General features: G+C 42.5%; 1 protein-coding gene across 1 annotated transcript in view; it reads right to left on the bottom strand.

Moving 5' to 3' along the window:
* Positions 1–7,082: 7,082 nt before the first annotated feature.
* Positions 7,083–20,354, bottom strand: part of MAP7D2 (MAP7 domain containing 2) — a 52,262-nt gene continuing 38,990 nt past the window's right edge. Inside the window, exons 12-16 of the mRNA XM_055393667.2 lie at positions 17,408–17,464; positions 16,881–16,959; positions 12,840–13,026; positions 10,451–10,726; positions 7,083–8,741 (exon numbers count right to left, since the gene is read on the bottom strand). Coding sequence (XP_055249642.2) covers positions 10,477–10,726; positions 12,840–13,026; positions 16,881–16,959; positions 17,408–17,464 — 573 coding nt within the window. The 3' untranslated portion in view covers positions 7,083–8,741; positions 10,451–10,476. The remainder of the gene's footprint in view (positions 8,742–10,450; positions 10,727–12,839; positions 13,027–16,880; positions 16,960–17,407; positions 17,465–20,354) is intronic.

A 20,354-nucleotide genomic window follows, 5' to 3' on the forward strand; every position in this document is an offset into this window, starting at 1 on the left:
AAAGAAAAGGACCATGAGTGGGACCATGCATTGGATCTTAAAAAGGCTTCTGCTTTAAACCTGAATCAGAAATTCTAGGGGTGGGACCCAGCACAGTTTCAACAAGTCCTCCATAGGATTCTAAACCATGCTCAAGCTCAAGAACTGCTTCTCTGTTGCTTGTATTTTCTGTAACCCAGCAGATGGACACAGAGGCTTGATAAAATTCACACTAGTTTTTAAACTGATTCTTAAACCGGAAAAAAAAGTCAACTTGAGAGAGAGAGAGAATCAAGGCTCTTGACAAAGACTTAGACCAAGTGTCAACTGACATTGTCATTTTTTTGGAGGAACACTGCTTCGGGGCAAACCTGTCAGCTGCCCTGATGTGTACCTCCAGCCATCCTTCTGGATAGCTTTCTTTTTTAAATGCTAATGTGAGAATAAGGTAATTAGGAAGAAGTAGGACAAATCACTTTCTCATCCCTTGACAATCCTGTTGACCCAGATTTTTCTCACAGTTTTAGTCTACTCTGGTCCTTATAACCCAGGACTGGCAGAACCAGGTAAGTTTTCTCTTTCCTTAACCATCTGACTTCGGTTATGTTCCTTAACACTGTCAGTGAAATTGAATGTAGAATGCTTAGCTGGCCCTGATCCCTCTTTCTCTTCCATTCCATGATATAGGCACTTTTTTGGTGGACACTGTCCTTTACCTTTACTTTTTACAGGGTATCATCAACAGTAGAGCACAGACAGAAATGATTTATAACATTTGGAAGAAAATGATTTTAGACAGCTTTATGCTGCAGATTTCTTTTTGTTCATTCTAGTCACTGACTTTATGGCTGTTTTCCTACTGAAACGGACAAATTCCTAAACAAGATTTGGTAGCCGCTGGAGAAGACTCTCGAGAGTCCCTTGGACTGCAAGGAGATCCAACCAGTCCATTCTAAAGGAGATCAGTCCTGGGTGTTCATTGGAAGGACTGATGCTAAAGCTGAAACTCCTATACTTTGGCCACCTCATGCGACGAGTTGACTCACTGGAAAAGAGTCTGATGCTGGGAGGGATTGGGGGTGGGAGGAGACGGGGACGACAGAGAATGAGATGGCTGGATGGCATCACCGACTGTGAGTGAACTCCGGGAGTTGGTGATGGACAGGGAGGCCTGGTGTGCTGTGATTCATGGGGTCGCAAAGAGTCGGACACGACTGAGTGACTGAACTGAACTGAACTGAACCAGTCCTCTGGTTCCATAAGTTATTTCCTTTGTAATGCAATATGTGAAGCAGCTTGGCCCTGGTTCTGAAAACAATACAGTATGTGTGGTTTTCAAACAATGTGTCAAAAGTCAGCGATTATTTTGAAAAACTTTTTTGATTGATGTCAACTACCTACATTGATGCAAGGCAAAAAGTAATGGTGAAGTTAGGTTTAAAACTTAATTTCACTGCAAAATAATTGTTTAAAAATTAATTACTCACCTTATTTATATCTTTACAGTTCTCCCTGAAGCTCTTCCCCTAAATACTTAAAAAAATTTTTCTTGGCCACACCACATGGCATGCAGGATCTTAGCTTCCCGGACCAGGGATTGAACCCATCCCCTCTGCAGTGGAAGGGCTGAGTCTTAACCCATGGACCACCAAGGAAGTCTTTTTCCCCCAAACCCATGATAAACTGAGTTCACCTATCTTTTCCTATCACAAGCAGGTCCTGTGTCCTGACACAACCCAGACACCAGTCATTAAGCTCTCAGAACTTTCATTTGCATGATCAATTTGTTTTGTGTAACTCTGTATTTGTTAGGCACCCCATTGCTGCTTCTTAAATAGCACCATGCCTAGCTGGCTTTGGTGGGGTTCTTCCAGGAACAGGCTCTGAGACCAGTTAGCACAGAGGAAGGGCTCACAGAGTGCTAGGGCAGGTGGGTGGGGCAGGGGAGTGAAGGAAGCAGGAGCCAGAATTTGGGCTGCAATACATTTTCAACAAAGGACTCAGGTGCTCCCCCCAGGGAGCTCCGAAGCTGGGACAGCCCTTCTGAGTTGTCCTACCTTGAGGCAAGGGTCTTCACAGGCCCAAATAATTCAGTCAGGATCTAGTCTCTCAGGCTGCCCAAGTGAGAGGATTTAACATTGGTGAGGCAGCCTCCTTCCGTCAAGGGTAATTCTTGGAAAAGAACTCCACCAACAAGTCTCAGCAACTTACCTCCAGCATCTGGAAGGAGACATCCGGAAGGACAAACACCTTGGTCCTAAAGGGGAAGTCCATCCAGGTGGTACAGCATGACATCCACGACACTAGCATTTAATGTGACCTTCAAAGCCATTAGAGCCGCTGCTTAAACTTTCCCAACAGGCTGCTGAGGGCTTCTGTTTTGTTCTGTTCAGTCGCTCAGTCGTGTCTGACTCTTTGCAACCCCGTGGACTGTAGCCTACCAGGCTTCTCCATCCATGGGATTCTCCAGGCAAGAATACTGGAGTGGGTTACCATTTCCTTCTCCACTAGGCTTAGTGTCCTCATTATCAAAGTGTAAGTTCGCAAAGGTTACAAACATAATTGTGATATAAATGTTCAGTGAGCATGTGTTACACCTGTGTTCTAAGGGTTCGGAACAAGCCATCCCCAAACATGCCACATTCTCATGAGGATTATTTTGAGACTCTGCATATTCAAGAGAAACTACTGCCCTCTTTTGATTATCTAGAAGAATTGAATTTTTTTTTAAACCAGAGAAGACTCACTAGCAGAAATAAATTTTATCTACGTGGCCCCATCTATATGGCAGGACAAACATACAATTACCAAACATCTGCTCTTCTTATAGTCCTTTGGGTGACACCCTTGTCCTTGGAAGCCTCTGGCCCCTATTCCATTCCTCAGCTCAGACAGCAGAGGTCCATCCTCTGCTTTTTACCTGTCTCATTTACCATCCTCATTTTACCTGTCTCCAAACCTCTTATAAACATGGGGTCTCTGACCCTCTCATGTATGTGGAGTTCCCATATGTATGAAATTAAAGTTGATTATCTCCTGTTAGTATGTCTCAACGTTGATTTCTTAGATTAGCCAGAAGAACCAAGAAGGGTATGGTAAGTTTTCTTCCTTCCTGATTGTTTAACTCATTAAGGAGCAGGATAACGAAACTTGATCAGGGAAGATACAGAACTGATTGTGACATGCCCTTGGATTTAAGTGTACACACAGTAACACACATATATTTAGTGGACAAAGAATGCTGGATACAACTGTAAAATTAGATACAAAACTGCTTAGTGCCCTACAGGGACAAACAGGCATAAGCCTTGAAATTGGCTTTTCTATGGGACTAAGTCATTACAACTTCCTGGCTACAAGTGAGTAACTCCAGAGATGAGGTCGTAGTACACAGCACACAGGCAGTCATGCAAAGTCACATGCCCCAAGACTCAGCAGCCCTTTGGGCTGCCTTGTTGAAACCATATTCTTGCAGGGCTCTGTAAGGGCACAGTTATCTTTCAGCCTATTTCCACGTTCTGCATCATTTCTCACTAGCAGTGAACATTGAACAACTCATACCAGCCATTGGAGCTGTCACTGTACAGGGGTGGCCCCTGAGAAGTCTTCAGAAGGCCAGGTCTACTGTGCAAATGGAATTGCTTCTTTCCTCTCAGTGATGCCAGTAGGATCCCATTTGTTCTAAAACAACCATGAAGACCAGCCACAGGGGCTGCATTCAGCCCCAAAAGCTCTTCCAACACCTGTGGTGCAGAACCTAGCGCCTCCCTAGCTATCATCTCTATGGTGACAACATTCTGGCTCTCAAAGATGAGCCTGCATGCACTACTGCTGCTGCTGCTAAGTCGCTTCAGTTGTGTCCGACTCTGTGTGACCCCATAGACGGTAGCCCACCAGGCTCCGCCATCTCTGGGATTCTCCAGGCAAGAACGCTGGAGTGGTTTGCCATTTCCTTCTCCAATGCATGAAAGTGAAAAGTGAAAGTGAAGTCGCTCAGTCGTGTCCAACTCTTAGCGACCTCATGGACTGCAGCCTACCAGGCTCCTCCATCCATGGGATTTTCCAGGCAAGAGTACTGGAGTGGGGTGCCATTGCCTTCTCCGCGCGCTCTACTAGGAAAATGTGATTCAAAGACAAGTACAGCAAACAGAGAGCTGTGGGCTGATTCGAAAAAGAAAGTTCCCTTAAGCAAAGTTTAATTCCTTGGGGCTGTATTCCTTACATTTTGCATCTTGTGAGATGAGGGAAGCCTGCCTTCATACTTTCTTGGACGTCCAGAAAGAAGGCTGGCCACTTCAAATCCTTCCCCTAACATCAGCCATCTCTCAGAGCCAACCGGAAGAATCAAACTTGGCATTTCCTAACTGTTGCACAGAAGCTTCTTGCTTATTTATCACAGAGCTAAAAGCAGGCTTACCATTCCATGTCTCTCATTGGCCTAGAGGGCCCGTGCTGGGCATCTGATAGAAAGCCCATGTTTGGCATCTGATGCAATATTTATGCACAGAGAATGTGAAACAAAACAGCCAACATGAATTGACTTGCATAAACACAACCCTAATTTGGCCTGTTGGAAATTATGGGGAAAGGGGGAACAACTGGTTCAGGGAGTATTATTTTCAAATCCCATGGTCTTGCTTCCAGGTACAATAGGAACTTGAACTGGTGATAAACTCTGCTACTGTGTGTAGACAGATGGATAAGTAACCCTTTCACACTCAGATGAAAAGGTTCTAGAATTAGATAGTGGTGATGGTTGTGTGCCTGTGAAGAAATCAGTTATATCCTTTAAAAGGAAGGAATTTTTATGGTATGTGAATGATATCACAATAGTTTGTTTAATAAAAAGAATCAGAACTATGACTCTCCATGGGGCTTCTGCCCCTTTTCCACAATAAGCACCTGCTCTAGCAAAGCATTTCTGCTGCTCTCCGGGTCAGAGAGCCCGCCAACTCCCCTGGGGGCACCAAAGCAGCAGACCCAGGGTCAATCCCAGCTCTGCAAAGTTCCAGCTGTGTCCTTGGGAAAGTAACCCTCTCCTACCTACCTCACATCCTTGACAAGTCTTGGGACCACCTCTCGTACAGCAGGGATGTGCTGACTGTTCTGGTCCATTCCTGCAGGAGAAGCTTAAGCCATGGAAAATGGAGGCCACTGCTCCCCATCTCCTGAGATCATGGCATATCCCAAATTGGGGGAAGCATCAGTTTTATGATGCTTCAGTTTTATGATGCATCAGTTTTATGATGCATCAGTTTTATGATGGGTCTTCGGAGGTTGGTACCAAACCTCATGTCTCAATTTTCCCCTGACTTAAACCTTGAACTGTAACTGACACCCACACCTTGGACCCCGCTCCTGACCTGATCATTTCCTCACTTCTGAGTCCTTATCCCCACCCCATCAGAGATCCTAAACTCGGTTGACCTTCAGGAGACACTAAGTCACATGTTGTCTCTCTCCAGAAACAAATGATCCACACCCACCTTGGTCCCATGATGCATTAAATTCTCATGTCTCTTGGGAGTGTTGCTGATTTCTATTTCTCTATTAGACTACACTATTTTAGTTATGGAAGTTTTACTATATATTTTACTGTTTATTGTGGGGGGAGTCTCTGTTTTAAAGACTTATAAATTTCTTAGCTTTGTGTTCATTTTCTTATATGAAATGTACAAATTATATTTTCTTTTTCTAAGATCCCACATGGCTTATGAGATCTTAGTTTCCTGACCACGGATTGAACTCAAGCCCTTGACAGAGAAGGCACTGAGTCTAATCACTGGACTGCCAGGGGTTCCCTGTACAACTATATTTTAAGTTGCAAAACGGAAATCTCATGGAGTAGAACTTCATTTAATTTACACAAATGTGAGGGTGAGTCACCTACTTGTCTTTATCAGGTATGTAGGTTTTCCCTTTCAGGAACATGGCATGTCTTTCTATTTACATCTATTCTAATGTTCTCTGGTCAAGTTTTAGACAAAGTTTGTTCTTTCTAGAAATTTTATAAGCCTTGTTAGGATTATTTTCCTGTTTTTAATGTATAAGAAAATGATAAATTTTCTTCTCTTAGTGGTCAGCTCCCCTGTGCAACTATCCTGCGTTTCCTAGTTATTTCTCTTGGGCTCCCAGCAAAAAGACTACCTGTAAAGGCTTCTCTTTTCTAATGTTCCTAAGAGTTCTTGCTCCATTTTCTTACATAACTTTGCTTCCTGAGTAACACTAAAGAGTGGGGATGGATGTCACTCAGTGTTGTGCCCCAATGTATTGGGTATAACTCTAGAAACAAGTTATTTCTTTACATTTGCTTTCCAAATTAAAAAAAAATATGAAAGCATTTGACTAAGAGAAAACCTGTAGTTACTAAGAAAGATTGAGAATATCACAAAACAGAAATTGCTCTTAGGAATGACTAGCCACCACTACAACCCTCTGGTCAGAGCTCATGATGACAGAAGCTACTTTATAATGCCACAGTCCAAGGCTAGCACATGGAAAATATTAGGATGTCCACTCCTGTACCCTCATGAGAGGCTTTGTCATCAGAACTAAGGAGAGTTTCACTGACTGAGCCCTCAGCTTCAGAAATGGCAGCCCAGAAATTACCACAAAGATTCGACATCCCTATTTCAGTCCTGGCCCCTCGGCTCCTGGTCTTGGTCGGAACTGCCTTCCAGGCTGTAAACAAGTCATGATTTAGATGCAAAAAAGTTGGTGTGGGTTTCATCTTACTGGAAAACAGGGGTCATCATTTCCATTATAATTTTGTTTAAATGCCAGATTGCTCTGTGGAATGTTTTTGGAGATTAAAGTTAACTGCATCTTAGCCAGCTAGAAATCCCACACATCACTGGTATGAAAGTAGAGCAACTTTACTATACTTACAAGTTCCATCACTGAAGCTTATTTCCACAGTTGGCTTCAGTTGGAACTGGTAATAGAGGAATTTTCATGAGTTAGACAGGGAAAGGACACCCACATGGGATTTAAAATTTTTTTCCAATAAGATTTTTAGAAACCTGGTATCTGGTTTGGTTTCAGCACATTTTTTTTCATTGAGCCTACAGAAACAAACAAAGCACTACACACCATCAGACTCTTTAATGAAAATGTATTTCACAGTAAACACAATGTACACGTCATGCAAATGAGGCATCACCATGATCACAATGGTACTGTGAGGTACAACAGACTGCAAGAAAACAGACATTTAGCAAAACAGGGCTGTAAAAAAGATGGTGAGACATTTTTTGAAAGTCAGACCATGCTACCATTTTCTGTGTGCTTGTCATAAAAGGGATTTTCCCCAGATAATCATCAAGATCCATGGCACTGTATTATTGGAGGCATGTATTTTATTTAGTATATACATCATACACAAACATACACAGTTTCCATAACTAATAGTCTTACACTGTAGCTGGTTTTAAGAGTACATGAACAAGATTACTACTGAGACTTCTTTGTACATTCTGGTTGCAAACTTCAGTCAGAATTATGGATCTTTCCAAACTCTTTATTGTACAAGATAAAAAAGAGTTTTCAAAGAAGAAAAGGTTACTTTAATCTGAAAGTCACATTTCACCACAGAAATGAAGAAAAAATACTGCTGCTGCTAAGTCACTTCAGTCGTGTCTGACTCTGTGCGACCCCATAGACAGCAGCCCACCAGGCTCTTCTGTCCCTGGGATTCTCCAGGCAAGAACACTGGAGTGGGTTGCCATTTCCTTCTCCAATAGAAAACATACTATTATATGGCAAAAATCATGTGGAGTATACATACATTCTACCGTCATTTTCCCCCGTCCAGATGTTTTTATGTTCAAGTCTGTTATAGTCCATTTTGGAGCCAGTTCAAGGCCCCGTGTCTCAGAGCACTATGCTTTTCATTTGTGCCTGGTTTTATTAGAGTTGAACAAACAAACGAAAGGACCAAGAGTCAAGAAGAAAACAGCAACAACATGAAAAGCAACGACCTGTGCAGGAGATGCACAAATCATTCAATCCAGAAGCCACCTGAAGGTTTGGAGTGACTACAGCTTGGAGGATTTAAAGGTGCAACATGAAAAGGTCCTTGCAAGATTCAGGTGTCCAAGTCTGGAGGAATATGCCTAAGAGAGCAGACAGTCCTCCATGCTGTTCAATGGCTTCCTTAACTCAGCCAGACTCACTCTGCTGGCCGCCCAAGGAGCAATGAGAAGCAATACATTTTGCAGGCGGCTAAGCTTAATAATATTAAATGTGGCTTCTTGATAGCAACTTCCAGCAAAGAAACCTAGGAGATGAGGGAAACCCTCCAGAATTTGTTCTCCTAAACAGAACCAGGGAGATATGCAGCCCAAGTTCAGTATATGTTTAAATAGAGTCTGGGTAAATGTCTAGAATATTTACCAGAAAAGACAGCTAAATGTTTATATGCTCCAAGTTTGGGGATAAGAATGGTTATAAGGTGAATTTTCAAGTCAAAATCACACGGATTATTCAGAAGATCACTATGTTATAGAGGAGTACAGGAAGTGCTTAATTAGCAGCTAAAGCTCATAAATAGAACCATAACATGGAACTCTGCTAAAGCCCGAAAAGGCCATTGTCTCAAGCTTCTACTGAGAGTGGCCAGCGTTTGACATACTAACTAGGAATGCAGTTACATTTCAATTTAGTAGTTTAGAATCCAGCAGTTAAAGACGACTGAAGTTTCTTCAGAGGGCCGGCAGCTCAGATTTGACTACCAGCAGCTTCACGGGTTCTCCAAACACCACCTGTGTAAATTCAAAACCAAAACCAGGTGAAACCAATGGAGGGACAATATTCTGCAATTTGTAGCATCTATTCTGTCACTAAAATGGTCATGCAGTGTGGGACTTTCTACCTTCTTAGTAACTACATTTTCTTGGCTTACAGTACCTCTCATTGGAAATGCTGCAGCATTTTGTGTAGGACTATTCTTTGTGAGGGTGGGGGGATCAAATTTTCTTCATGTGGGACTATCCTAAAACCTGCAGGATGATTAATGTTACAAGTTTTGCTTTCCAAATGCCAGTACTGCCTCCAGCCATTGTGACAACAACCCGCTCCAATACAATTCCAGTGGGGGTTGTGCCACCTCTGGCTGAGAAGAATTTGCTAACTAGACTATATGACAAATAAAAATATACAAGGAATGTAAATAAATTATTTAGCCAAAATTTTTTTTTGGACAGGGATTTTGGACTTTTTTTAGTTAGAGAGGTAGGAAATAGATTTGAGGAGCCATGAACACTCTTCTAGGTTTTGTGGATTTTCTGGTCCTTATTGGATACTGAGGTAGGTGAACCAAAGGGTGCAATGTACGCTAACAACAAAAGAAACCTCTCACTAAATATTAATCCATGTAACTGTCAGGGAAATAGAACACTCGGGTAAATTTTTAAAGTGTCCAAAAAGTAGCCACTCTTCCAACCAGGGATTTGGTTTATTTTAAAAACTACCTGTCACACATTCCCTCTCATATGTGAAAAGGACCACAACTGCTTCCCCAAGAGCACCAAACTCTAATATGCACTGTCTATAGCCAGTAGCTGAGGTCATGTAGAAATAAGCATTTGAGACATGGTGACCTCAGCCACGTGGCCTCCCCAACTTGTTTCCTTGTTTGAGAAATAGAAAGGTTGGACTAAATCACATCAGTTATCAAAGTACTGTTATAGGAGTGGAATATCATAAAACAAGGTGACTGACAGAATGTTGAGAACAGAAAATTTTTGTAATAGTCTAAAATGGGAGGAGCAATTAGTTATGAAAGGATCTGATGATAGATTCAGTTTTCATCATTCAAAACTAAGCCCCAAAATCTGAAGTAAAGCCAACAGGAGGTGATTATAACTACACACAAATTCAGAGTGTTTATAACCCATAAATGTAACTTACTCAAAGAAGAAACTTCTAGAAACACTTTGGCAAGAAAAAAAGGGCAAAAGGAAGGGAACAAAAGCTTCAGGGCACAAACTTCAGTTCTTCCCCCCTTGCCTCAGGTATGATCCAAGAACAGATGTTTGCTTTGAAAGAATCCAGAAGAAGCCAACAGAATAGCAAATCACTTGGCCCAACACTCACCAATGTATATGAGTGATTCTAGATAGAATGTAGGATATCACTGAATAAAACTAGTGGGGGGAGGAATTCTCTTGTCTCTAAAAAGTTGCTACTTGAGACAGATGGCTGGTCAAACTTTTAGCCAGTGCTTCTACACACACTGCCCCAAACAGCAGGGGTGAGCACAAGGGGTGTGGTGTTGAAGGCTCTTGTCTGAAGGATTCATTTGAAATCCATCTCAATTCTTATGTGTGCTGCAGTATATACCATGAATTCACATTTATATTTGTGCTTTTTAAATAAAATTGACCATCCAGGAGGCTGAATGATATTTATCTTATCTTCACAAACCCAGGTTGAAGAGTTACAGATTTAGACTGTCATCAAAAGACTGTACCTTTCATTAAAGAGATGTTGTATTTGTCAACAGAAGGTGTTCAGAGTATTTTCTTGGCCAGGACTGTTAAATCCTTCGATCAGGTTTTTGTTACAGTCATCCAGGCTGAGATTTTCACTGGATCTCTTGGGGAAAATGGGGGGGCCAGTGAAATCTAAGAGATCTTGAAGTGCTCGGGCATTACCAGTTCCATTTTGGTCCAGAGATACCCCAGGAATCATTTCACTCACTGGTGAAAATTCTGGGATAGAGATAAGCTCTTCTTTTGAAACAGGACTGGAGGGTGGAGGGAGAGAGGGAAGGAGAGAGAGATGGAGAGACAGAGAGACAGACAGACACAACTATTAATTCTACTTGTCATATTTTGTTATACTATTCTTCTTTCCTAGAGAAGATGGATTTAGAGCCAGAGTTTGTATGTAACACATTATAAAAGATACAGGTTAGTTCAAGTCTGAGACACTGACAGAAATGAGGCCCCCATGAATGAGAACAGGGAAGTGGATTTGAGACAGGAGAGCAGGGGCAGCGCACAACCTTTAAAAGAATGACATAACCCTTGAGGATATGACAAAAACTGGTTAGAATCAATTAGGCCCAAGATGGTGGAAGACTGGACATCCACTAGACCTTGGGCCTCATTATATGCTCACTGTAATACATTAGTATACGATAACTGACACACGTGAAGATGCCATGACAGTTTAGAGAAGTTCCGTGGTGTGTCAACCATAGGCCTAGCTCAGATGAGCAGTAGGCTGGGATGTGAAGTCCCCTCACCAGGGGTCTCTCTGAACAGCCAGAGTAGGGCTGCTGTCAGGTTTGTCTGTTTTTTTTTTCCTCCTCCATAAGAGCCTGGAGAAGATTCTAGAAAAACTAGCTGAACTGCAGAAGCTCAGATGATCTGTCTCCCTCACACTGAATATAGTTAAAGCGAAGCAGCTGATCTAACACCACTTCTGGTGGCTGGAGCCTGAGCAAACTGTTTCATTACTGGAAACACCTGCCCCATTTCCACCGTGACCACCTCCATTCCCGGGATTTTATCAGCTGGTCAAGCATGGGGAAGACAGAATGGTGCCATAAGCTTGGGCGCTGCCCCCAGGAGTCACCCTTCTCCAAATGCAGAGGCAGCCACAGTAAGAATGCAGCACACACACAAAGCTCCTTCATTTCCTTGAACCTTGGCCAGTGCCAGGTCTCATCCAGTTCCCTCACCCAGAGGCAGAAAAAATAAGCACAATTGCCTCAATGTGGCATGGGGTGGGTGGGTGGGTAGGTATTGCGTTATCCTTTACGATGCCTCAGCAGTTCCCACCTACTGGAGGGGACAGAGTGGCACCAATCAGGGGAAGTCTGCCAGGACAGTGGCGGGTGGTGGCAAAGGCTGAGGAGGTCCTGTTATCAGACTGCTCAGGACTTGCTCTACTGGGGACAGGGCAGCTGGACTCCGTGTTTTCACATTATGTGGCTTACGGCCAGCTGCAATATTTACAATCAGTGTGCCCTGGGAAAAGCCCTGCTCCCCAACCCCTCACCCTAGGCCGAGGCTGAGAATTCACAGGAAGGAGAGAAGGGTAAGCTGCAGCAGGCTGGAGCTCTGGCAGAACTTGTGCAAAATCCTGGCATTCCCTCCTGAACACAGAGAAGACCCCCACTCCAGTCTCTGCCCCAAGCCCAGGCTGACTGAGCATTCCTTTTATCGGGGAATAATTTGCCAGGTGATGTTATCCAAAACACACCAGTTAAGAATTCCTTAAGTTGTTAGGATCTGAAAACAAATTAGTTCCTTTATCAAGTCTCCAATGACAATTCTATTTAAACATGAGACACTGGACACAGTGGGTGGGCCCTTTTGGTGCCCCACGCAGATCCCCTTTTCCTGTGGTTGTGCCCATCCTCCAGCTGCTATGGACTCACAGCTGACATGCTTCCTCTGGATGACTGCCTTGGCTTATGGAAGCGTCCCCACCCCAGATTCTCCACAGTCAACAACTGATGAACACAGTGCCATGAAGGCCCCGTCTTCATCACAGTCAGAGCCCTCTCTGGTGGAAGACCATCCTGCAGAGCTCCATGAGACCAGCTGAGATTGCATTCTTGCTGAGTAACTTCCCCTGCCCAATCCTGCTTCCCTCCGACTCCCTTCTCCTGAGAGCTCTCCTCCACTAAAATCCATGCTCCAGAATCCCTGTTCCGGGTTCTGCTTCTAGGGAACTCAACCCAAAATACAGATATTACTTATACCATGGTTAGTTTTCCTGAATAGCAACTGTGCCTATTTTAGGTGTGTGCAAAGATTTGGGGGTGGAAAAGATGAAATCAACTAAGGGATGGTGGAGGTATCTGGGGAAGAGATGAGGCTCAAATTCAAAAGCAATGTACTTACCTCATATCCATAGACTGAACTTCTTCAGTTGAATCATCCAGACTGTTTGATTTCCCATCAAGGGCATCCAGATGAACAAGTCCCTCAACTGGTTTAAGTTCATCAGTGAAAACATCTTGAGGGAAAGTTTCTGGGGCAGCATGTTCCACAACATTTACTTCCTGGCAGGTGTTCAATACACTGATTTCTGATAGAAAACACAAAGTCATCAATCATAAAATATACCAATGAAATAACATGGAGAATATCTGTGTAGGCAATTAATCCTCTGCTTTACCAATGACACAACATCTTTTGTAAAAAGAACCCCAGGCAGTCACCTTCATACCAGGAAGAGAAGACAAATGACATCATCTGTGTTGGTGCAGGGCTCATGGCCCACTCTCCCCACTTCATGGATCACAGCTCTGTTGTGGTGAAGGGGCTTGTGTAACTCAATGAAGCCATGAGCTATGCCATGCAGGGCCACCCAAGATGGACAGGTCATAGTGGGGAGTTCTGACCAAAACATGGTTCACTGAAGGAGGAAATGGCAACTCACTCCAGTATTCTGCCTTGAGAACCACATGGACAATATGAAAAGGCAAAAAAATATGACACTGGAAGAGGAGTCCCCCAGGTCAGAAGGTGTCCAATATGCTACTGGGGAAGAGTGGAGGGCAATTACTAACAGCTCCAGAAAGAATGGAGCAACTGGGCCAAAGCAGGAACAATGCTCAGTTGTGGATGTGTCTGGTGGTGCAAGTTAAGTCCGATGCTTTAAAGAACAATATTGCATAGGAACCTGGAATGTTAGGTCCATGAATCAAGGTAAATTGGATGTGCTCAGGCAGGAGATGGCAGGACTGAACATCAACATCTTAGCAATCAGGGAACTAAATGGACGGGAATGGCAAATATAATTCATTATATTTACTACTGTGGGCAAGAATCCCTTAGAAGAAATGAAAGAGTGCTCACAGTCAACAATGCAGTCCTAAATGCAGTACTTGGGTGCAATCTCAAAAGTGACAGAATAAGCTAGTTTCGTTTCCATGGCAAACAATTCAACATCACAGTAATCTGAGTTTATGCTCCAATCACTGATGCTGAACAAGATTAAGTTGACCAGTTCTATGAAGATCTACAATACATTCTAGAACTAACACCAGAAAACATTTCCTTTTCATCGTAGGGAATGGGGATGCAAAAGTTGGAAGTCAGGAGATACCCAGAATAACAGGTAAGTTTGGTCTTAAAAGAGTACAAAATGAAGCAGGGCAAAAGCTAACAGAGTTTTGTCATGAGAACATGCTGGTCATAGCAAACACACTCTTCCAACAACCCAACTCTATACACATAGACATCTCCAGATGTCAATACCGAAACTGGATTGACTGTGTTCTTTGCAGCTGCTGAAGATGGAGCAGCTCTATACAGGCAGCAAAAACAAGACCTGGAGTTGATTGTGGCTCAGATCATGGGCTCCTTATTATAAAATTTAGGCTCAAAGTGAAGAAAGTAGGGGAAACCACTAGGCCATTTAGGTATTGATCGAAGTCAAATCCCTTATGATTACACAGTGGAGGTGACAAATAGATTTAAGGGATTAGATCTGGTAGACAGAGTGTTTGAAGAACTATGGATAGAGGTTCATAATATTATACAGGAGGTGGTGACCAAAACCATCCCCCCCAAAATGTAATACAAGAATGGTCAAGTGGTTGTCTGAGGAGGTTTACAAATAGCTGAGGAAAGGAGAAGGAAAGACAAGGGAGAAAGGGAAAGATACATCTAAATGAATGCAGAGTTTCAGGGAATAGCAAGGAGAGATAAGAAGGTCTTCTTAAATGAGCAATACAAAGGAGAAGAAAACAACAGAATGGGAGAAACTACAGATATCTTTAAGAAACCTGGAGATATCAAGGGAACATTTCATGCAAGTATGTGCATGATAAAGGGCAGAAACAGTAAGGACCTAACAGAAGCAGAAGAGATTCAGAAGTGGCAAGAATAGACAGAATAACTATGTAAGAAAAGTCTTAATGACCCAAATAACCACGATAGTGCAGTCACTCATCTAGAGCTGGACATCCTGGAGTGTAAAGGCAAGTGGACCTTAGGAAACATTACTATGAACAAAGCTAGTGGAGGTGATGTAATTCCAATGAGCTATTTCAAATCCTAAAAGATGATGCTGTTAAAGTGCTGCACTCAATATGTCAGCAAATTTGGAAAACTCGGCAGTAGCCACAAGACTGGAAGAGGGGAGTTTTCATTCCCCAAAGAAGGGCAATGCCAAAGAATGTTCAAAGTACCATACAATTGCACTTGTTTCACATGCTCAGAAGATTATGCTCAAAAATCCTTCAAATTAGGCTTCAGCAGTACGTGAACTGAGAACTTTCAGATGTACTAGCTGGGTTTCGAAGAGGCAGAGGAACCAGAGATCAAAATGCCAACATTTGTTCAATCATGGAAAAAGCAAGGGAGAGCCAGAACAATATCTACTTCTGCTTCACTGACTATGCTAAAGCCTTTGACTGTGTGGATCACAACCAACTGTGGAAAATTCTTAAAGAGATGGGAATATCAGACCACTTCACCTGTCTCCTGAGAAACCTGTATGCAGGTCAAGAAGCAACAGTTAGAACCCGACATGGAACAACAGATTGGTTGAAAATTGGGAAAGCAGTAGGACAAGGCTGTATACTATCACCCTGCTTATTTAACTTATATGCAGAGTAGGTCATGTGAAATGCTGGGCTAGATAAATCACAAGTTGGAATCAAGATTGCTGGGAAAAAAAATAACAACAACAACCTCAGATATGCAGATGATGCCACTTTAATGGGAGAAAATGAAGAGGAACTAAAGAGCTTCTTGGTGAGGATGAAAGAGGAGGGTGAAAAAGTTGGCTTGAAACATTAAAAAAAAACAAAAACTGAGATCATGGCATCAGGTCCCATTACTTCATGGCAAATAGAAGGGGAAAAGTGGAAGCGGTGACAGATTTTATTTTCTTGGGCTCTAAAATCACTGTGGATGATGACTGCAGCCATGAAATTAAAAGATCCTTGCCTGTTGGAAAGAAAGCTATGACAAACCTAGACAGCGTGTTAAAAGGAAGAGACATTACTTTGCCATTAAAGGTCTGTCTAGTCAAAGCTATGGTTTTTCCAGTAATCATGGATGGACGTGAGAGTTGGACCATAAAAACGGCTTAGCACCAAAGAATTAATGCTTTTGAATTGTGAAGCTGGAGAAGACTCTTGAGAGTTCCTTGGAGTGTAAAATCTGTCAATCCTAAAGGAAATCATCCCTGAATATTCATTGGAAGGACTGAAGCTGAATCTCTAATACTTTGGCCACCTGATGTGAAGAGCCAACTCACTGGAAAGGACCCTGATGATGGGAAAGTTTGAAGGCAAAAGTCTCCTTTTGCAGAAGATGAAATGATTAGATAACATCACTGACTCAGTGGGCATGAATTTGAGCAAACTCCAGGAGATAGTGGAAGACAGAGGAGTTTGGTGTGTTACAGTCCATGGGGTTGCAACACTGGACACAACTTAGTGACTGAACAACAGCATGACTCAACCAGGAAACTTGATGAGCCACTAGGCAAAAGAGAAACGTGAAGAATTACTCTAGATGGATATATGTTTTCTGACTCTGGCTGCCACGAAACCTAAGGAACTTTAAGAATCTGTGATAGAAAAGAGCTGGACTATCCAGAAGTTCCGAAGGCAGGAGAAACTGCTGTAGAACAACAGAGTCAGTTCTTAACACAACATGACCAGCAATTAAGCCCTCTGGAAAGCAGCCTAGCCAGCAGATGGCCCGGCTCTGGTGATGGGGTTATTAGAGTAACTGAGGGACCTACTGGTTTCCAAGTGGACCTGTAGAGATGGAAACTCCCCCAGGTGCGGGGCTGGGAAGTACACGGGCTCTGTGCAGTGATAACGCTCTTCGGACTCATAGGTGCTAGTCCCCTACAGAGAACACCATGAGCTGTCACTTTCTGAAACAAAGAACCCAAGAACCAGATCTCACACTCACCTATTTTGTTAGGGACCACGGGGTCTGTCTTATTTTCCACACACAGAGCAGACTGAAGCTCCACTTTGGGGTCTTCTTTCTGAAAAACAAACAGAGGGAAGGTAGGCTTTCTGCACCAAGACAAGTGCTTTTGAAAAGCATCGGGGATATTTGGAACCATGCTGAGCCATCTGTCCACTCCACAGTAGTTCTTAGAATTTTCTGAGTGTAATATAAATCAGCTGTGTTTCCCATAGTAATATGCCACCATTCTCTTTTTTTATCTGTGGACTACAGTGCTTCTCCCTGCATCCCTACCTCCACTTCTCTGAGGAAATTTTTATTACCACCCTATCCCAGAAACTCCTCTCTTAGACTCCTCTTTCCTTTTAGACACCAACAGTCTTCTTAATCTAGCCAGGAACAAAGCAGGAAGAACCCATTTTTTTCCTGGCTAATGCTCTCTGAGACCTACAACATCACTGAATATTCTACCATTATGTTCTTCTCAGTACATGAATTATGAAAATGGCACTCTTAATGCCTACCTTCACTTCCAAAGACACATCACTCTTTCTTGTTCTCTTCATAATTTCATCTATTCTCTGGAAACCAAAAAGAAACAGGTAAGAGGACTACACCAAAAAAGATGTCCTTTTCATCAGAGGGGACTGGAATGTAAAAGCAGGAAGTCAAGAGATACCTGGAATAACAAATAAGTTTGGCCTTGTAATACAAAATGAAGCAGGGCAAAGGTTAACAGAGTTTTGCCAAGAGAATGCATTCGTCATACAAACACTCTCTTCCAACAACACAAGAGACAACTCCACACATGGACATCACCAGATAGTAAATACCAAAATCAGATTGATTATATTCTTTGCACTGAAGATGGAGAAGCTCTATACAGTTAGCAAAAACAAGACTGGGAGCTGACTGTGGCTCAGATAATGAACTCCATATTACAAAATTCAGACTTAAATTGAAGAAAGTAGGGAAAACCACTAGGCCATTCTGGTGCTAGTCTAGTTCAGTTCAGTCGCTCAGTCGTGTCTGGTATAACCTAAATCAAATCCCTTATGATTATACAGTGAAAGTGACAAAGAGATACAAGGGATTAGATCTGATATACAGTGTATGGAGAACTATGGATGGAGGTTCATGACATTGTACAGGAGGCAGTGATCAAGACCATTCTCAAGAAAAAGAAATGCAAAAAGGCAAAATGGTTGTCTGAGGAGGCCTTACATATAGCTGAGAAAAGAAGAGAAGAGAAAGGCAAAGGAGGAAAGGAAAGATAAACCCACCTGAATGCAGAGTTCCAAAGAATAGCAAGGAGAGATAAGCAAGCCTTCTTCAGTGACCAATGCAAACAAATAGAGGAAAACAATAGAATGGGAAAGACTAGAGATCTCTTCAAGAAAATCAGAGATACCAAGGGAAAATTTCATGCAAAGATTGGCACAATAAAGGACAGAAATGGTATGGACATAACAGAAGCAGAAGATATTAAGAAGAGGTGGCAAGAATACACAGAAGAACTATACAAAAAAGATCTTAATGACCCAGATAACTACGATGGTATGATCATTCACCTAGCACCAGACATCCTGGAATGCAAAGTTAAGTGGGCCTTTGGAAGCATCACTATGAACAAAGCTAGTGGAGGTGATGGACTTTCAGCTGAGCTATTTCAAATCCTAAAAGATGATGATATTAATGTGCAGCACTCAATATGCCAGCAAATTTGGAAAACTCAGCAGTAATGTGCAGCACTCAATATGCCAGCAAATTTGGAAAACTCAGCAGTGGCCACAGGACTGGAATACTCATTCAGTGGCCACTGGACTGGAATACTCATTCAGTGGCCACTGGACTGGAATACTCATTCAGTGGCCACTAAACAAAAAAGGTCAGTTTTCATTCCAATCCCAAAGAAGGGCAATGCCCAAAGAATGTTCAAACTACTGCACAACTGCACTCATCTCACATGCTAGCGAAGTAATACTCAAAATTCTCCAAGCTAGGCTTCAACAGTACGTGAACTGAGAACTTCCAGATGTTCAAGCTGGATTTAGAAAAGGCAGAGGAACCAGAGACGAAATTGCCAACATCCGTTGGATCATAGAAAAAACAAGAGAATTCCAGAAAAACATCTACTTCTGCTTTATTGACTATGCCAAAGTCTTTGACTGTGTGGATCACAACAAACTGTGGAAAATTCTGAAAGAGATGGGAATACCAGATCACTGTACCTACCTCCTGTGAAACCTGTATGCAGGTTAAGAAGCAACAGTCAGAACTGGACATGGAACAAAACCGACTGGTTCAAAATTGGGAACGGAGTACCTCAAGGCTGTATATTGTCACCCTGCTTATTTAACTTATATGCAGAGTACATAATGAGGAATGCTGGACTGGATAAAGCACAAGATGGAGTCAACATTGCCGGCAGAAATGTCAATAACCTCAGATATGCAGATGATGACACCGTTTTGGCAAAAAGCCAAGAGGAACTGAAGAGCCTCTTGATGAAAGTGAAAGAGTATAGTGAAAAAGCTGGCTGAAAACTCAACATTCAAAAAACTAAGATCACGGCATCAGGTCCCACCACTTCATGGCAAATAGATGGGAAACAATGGAAAATGACAGACGTTATTGTCTTGGGCACCAAAATCACTGTGGTTACTGCAGCCATGAAATTAAGAGATACTTGCTCCTTGGAAGGAAAACTATGACAAACCTAGACAGTGTATTAAGAAGCAGAGACATAACTTTGTTTAAAAGTCCATGTAGTCAAAGCTATGGTTTTTCCAGTAGTCATATATGGATGTGAGAATTGGACCATATAAACAAGGCTGAGTGCCAAAGAATTGATGCTTTTGAACTGTGGTGTTGGAGAAGACTCTTGAGAGTCCCTTGAACTACAAGGAGATCCAGCCAGTCAATCCCAAAGGAAATCAGTCCTGAATATCCACTGGAAGGACTGATGCTGAAGCTCCAATATCTTGGCCACCTGATGAGAAGAGACGACTCATTAGAAAAGACCCTGATGCTAAGAAAGACTGAAAGCAGGAGGAGAAGGGCATGACAGAGGATGAGATGGTTAGATGGCATCACCAATTCAATGGATGAGTTTGCTCATGCTCCAGGAGATGGTAAAGGACAGGGAAGCCTGGTATGCCGCAGCCCACAAGGTTGCAAAGAGACATGACTGAGTGACTGAACAACAACAACAAAGAGGACTACAAGACCAAAAATAGATACAAGTATCCCGGTCTGTATGCAATTTCACATTTCTCAGAGAACTCATAAAAGAGAAATCTTAGCAGAGGATAATGTGTATAGAAAGTGTCTCCACTGGTTTTACAGATGTATACCTCTGCCATATGAACAAGGTCAAATGCTTAAGAAGTGAACTAGTAAGTATCTAGAATCAATCATTTATGTCCCATCTTTCTCCTTCCTCTCTTTAGATTAGCTGGAGTTCAACAA

Source organism: Moschus berezovskii, chromosome X (genome assembly GCF_049115385.1).
Source record: "Moschus berezovskii isolate FMDL1 chromosome X, NW_MosBer_1.0, whole genome shotgun sequence".
Classification (NCBI taxonomy): Eukaryota; Metazoa; Chordata; class Mammalia; order Artiodactyla; family Moschidae; genus Moschus; species Moschus berezovskii.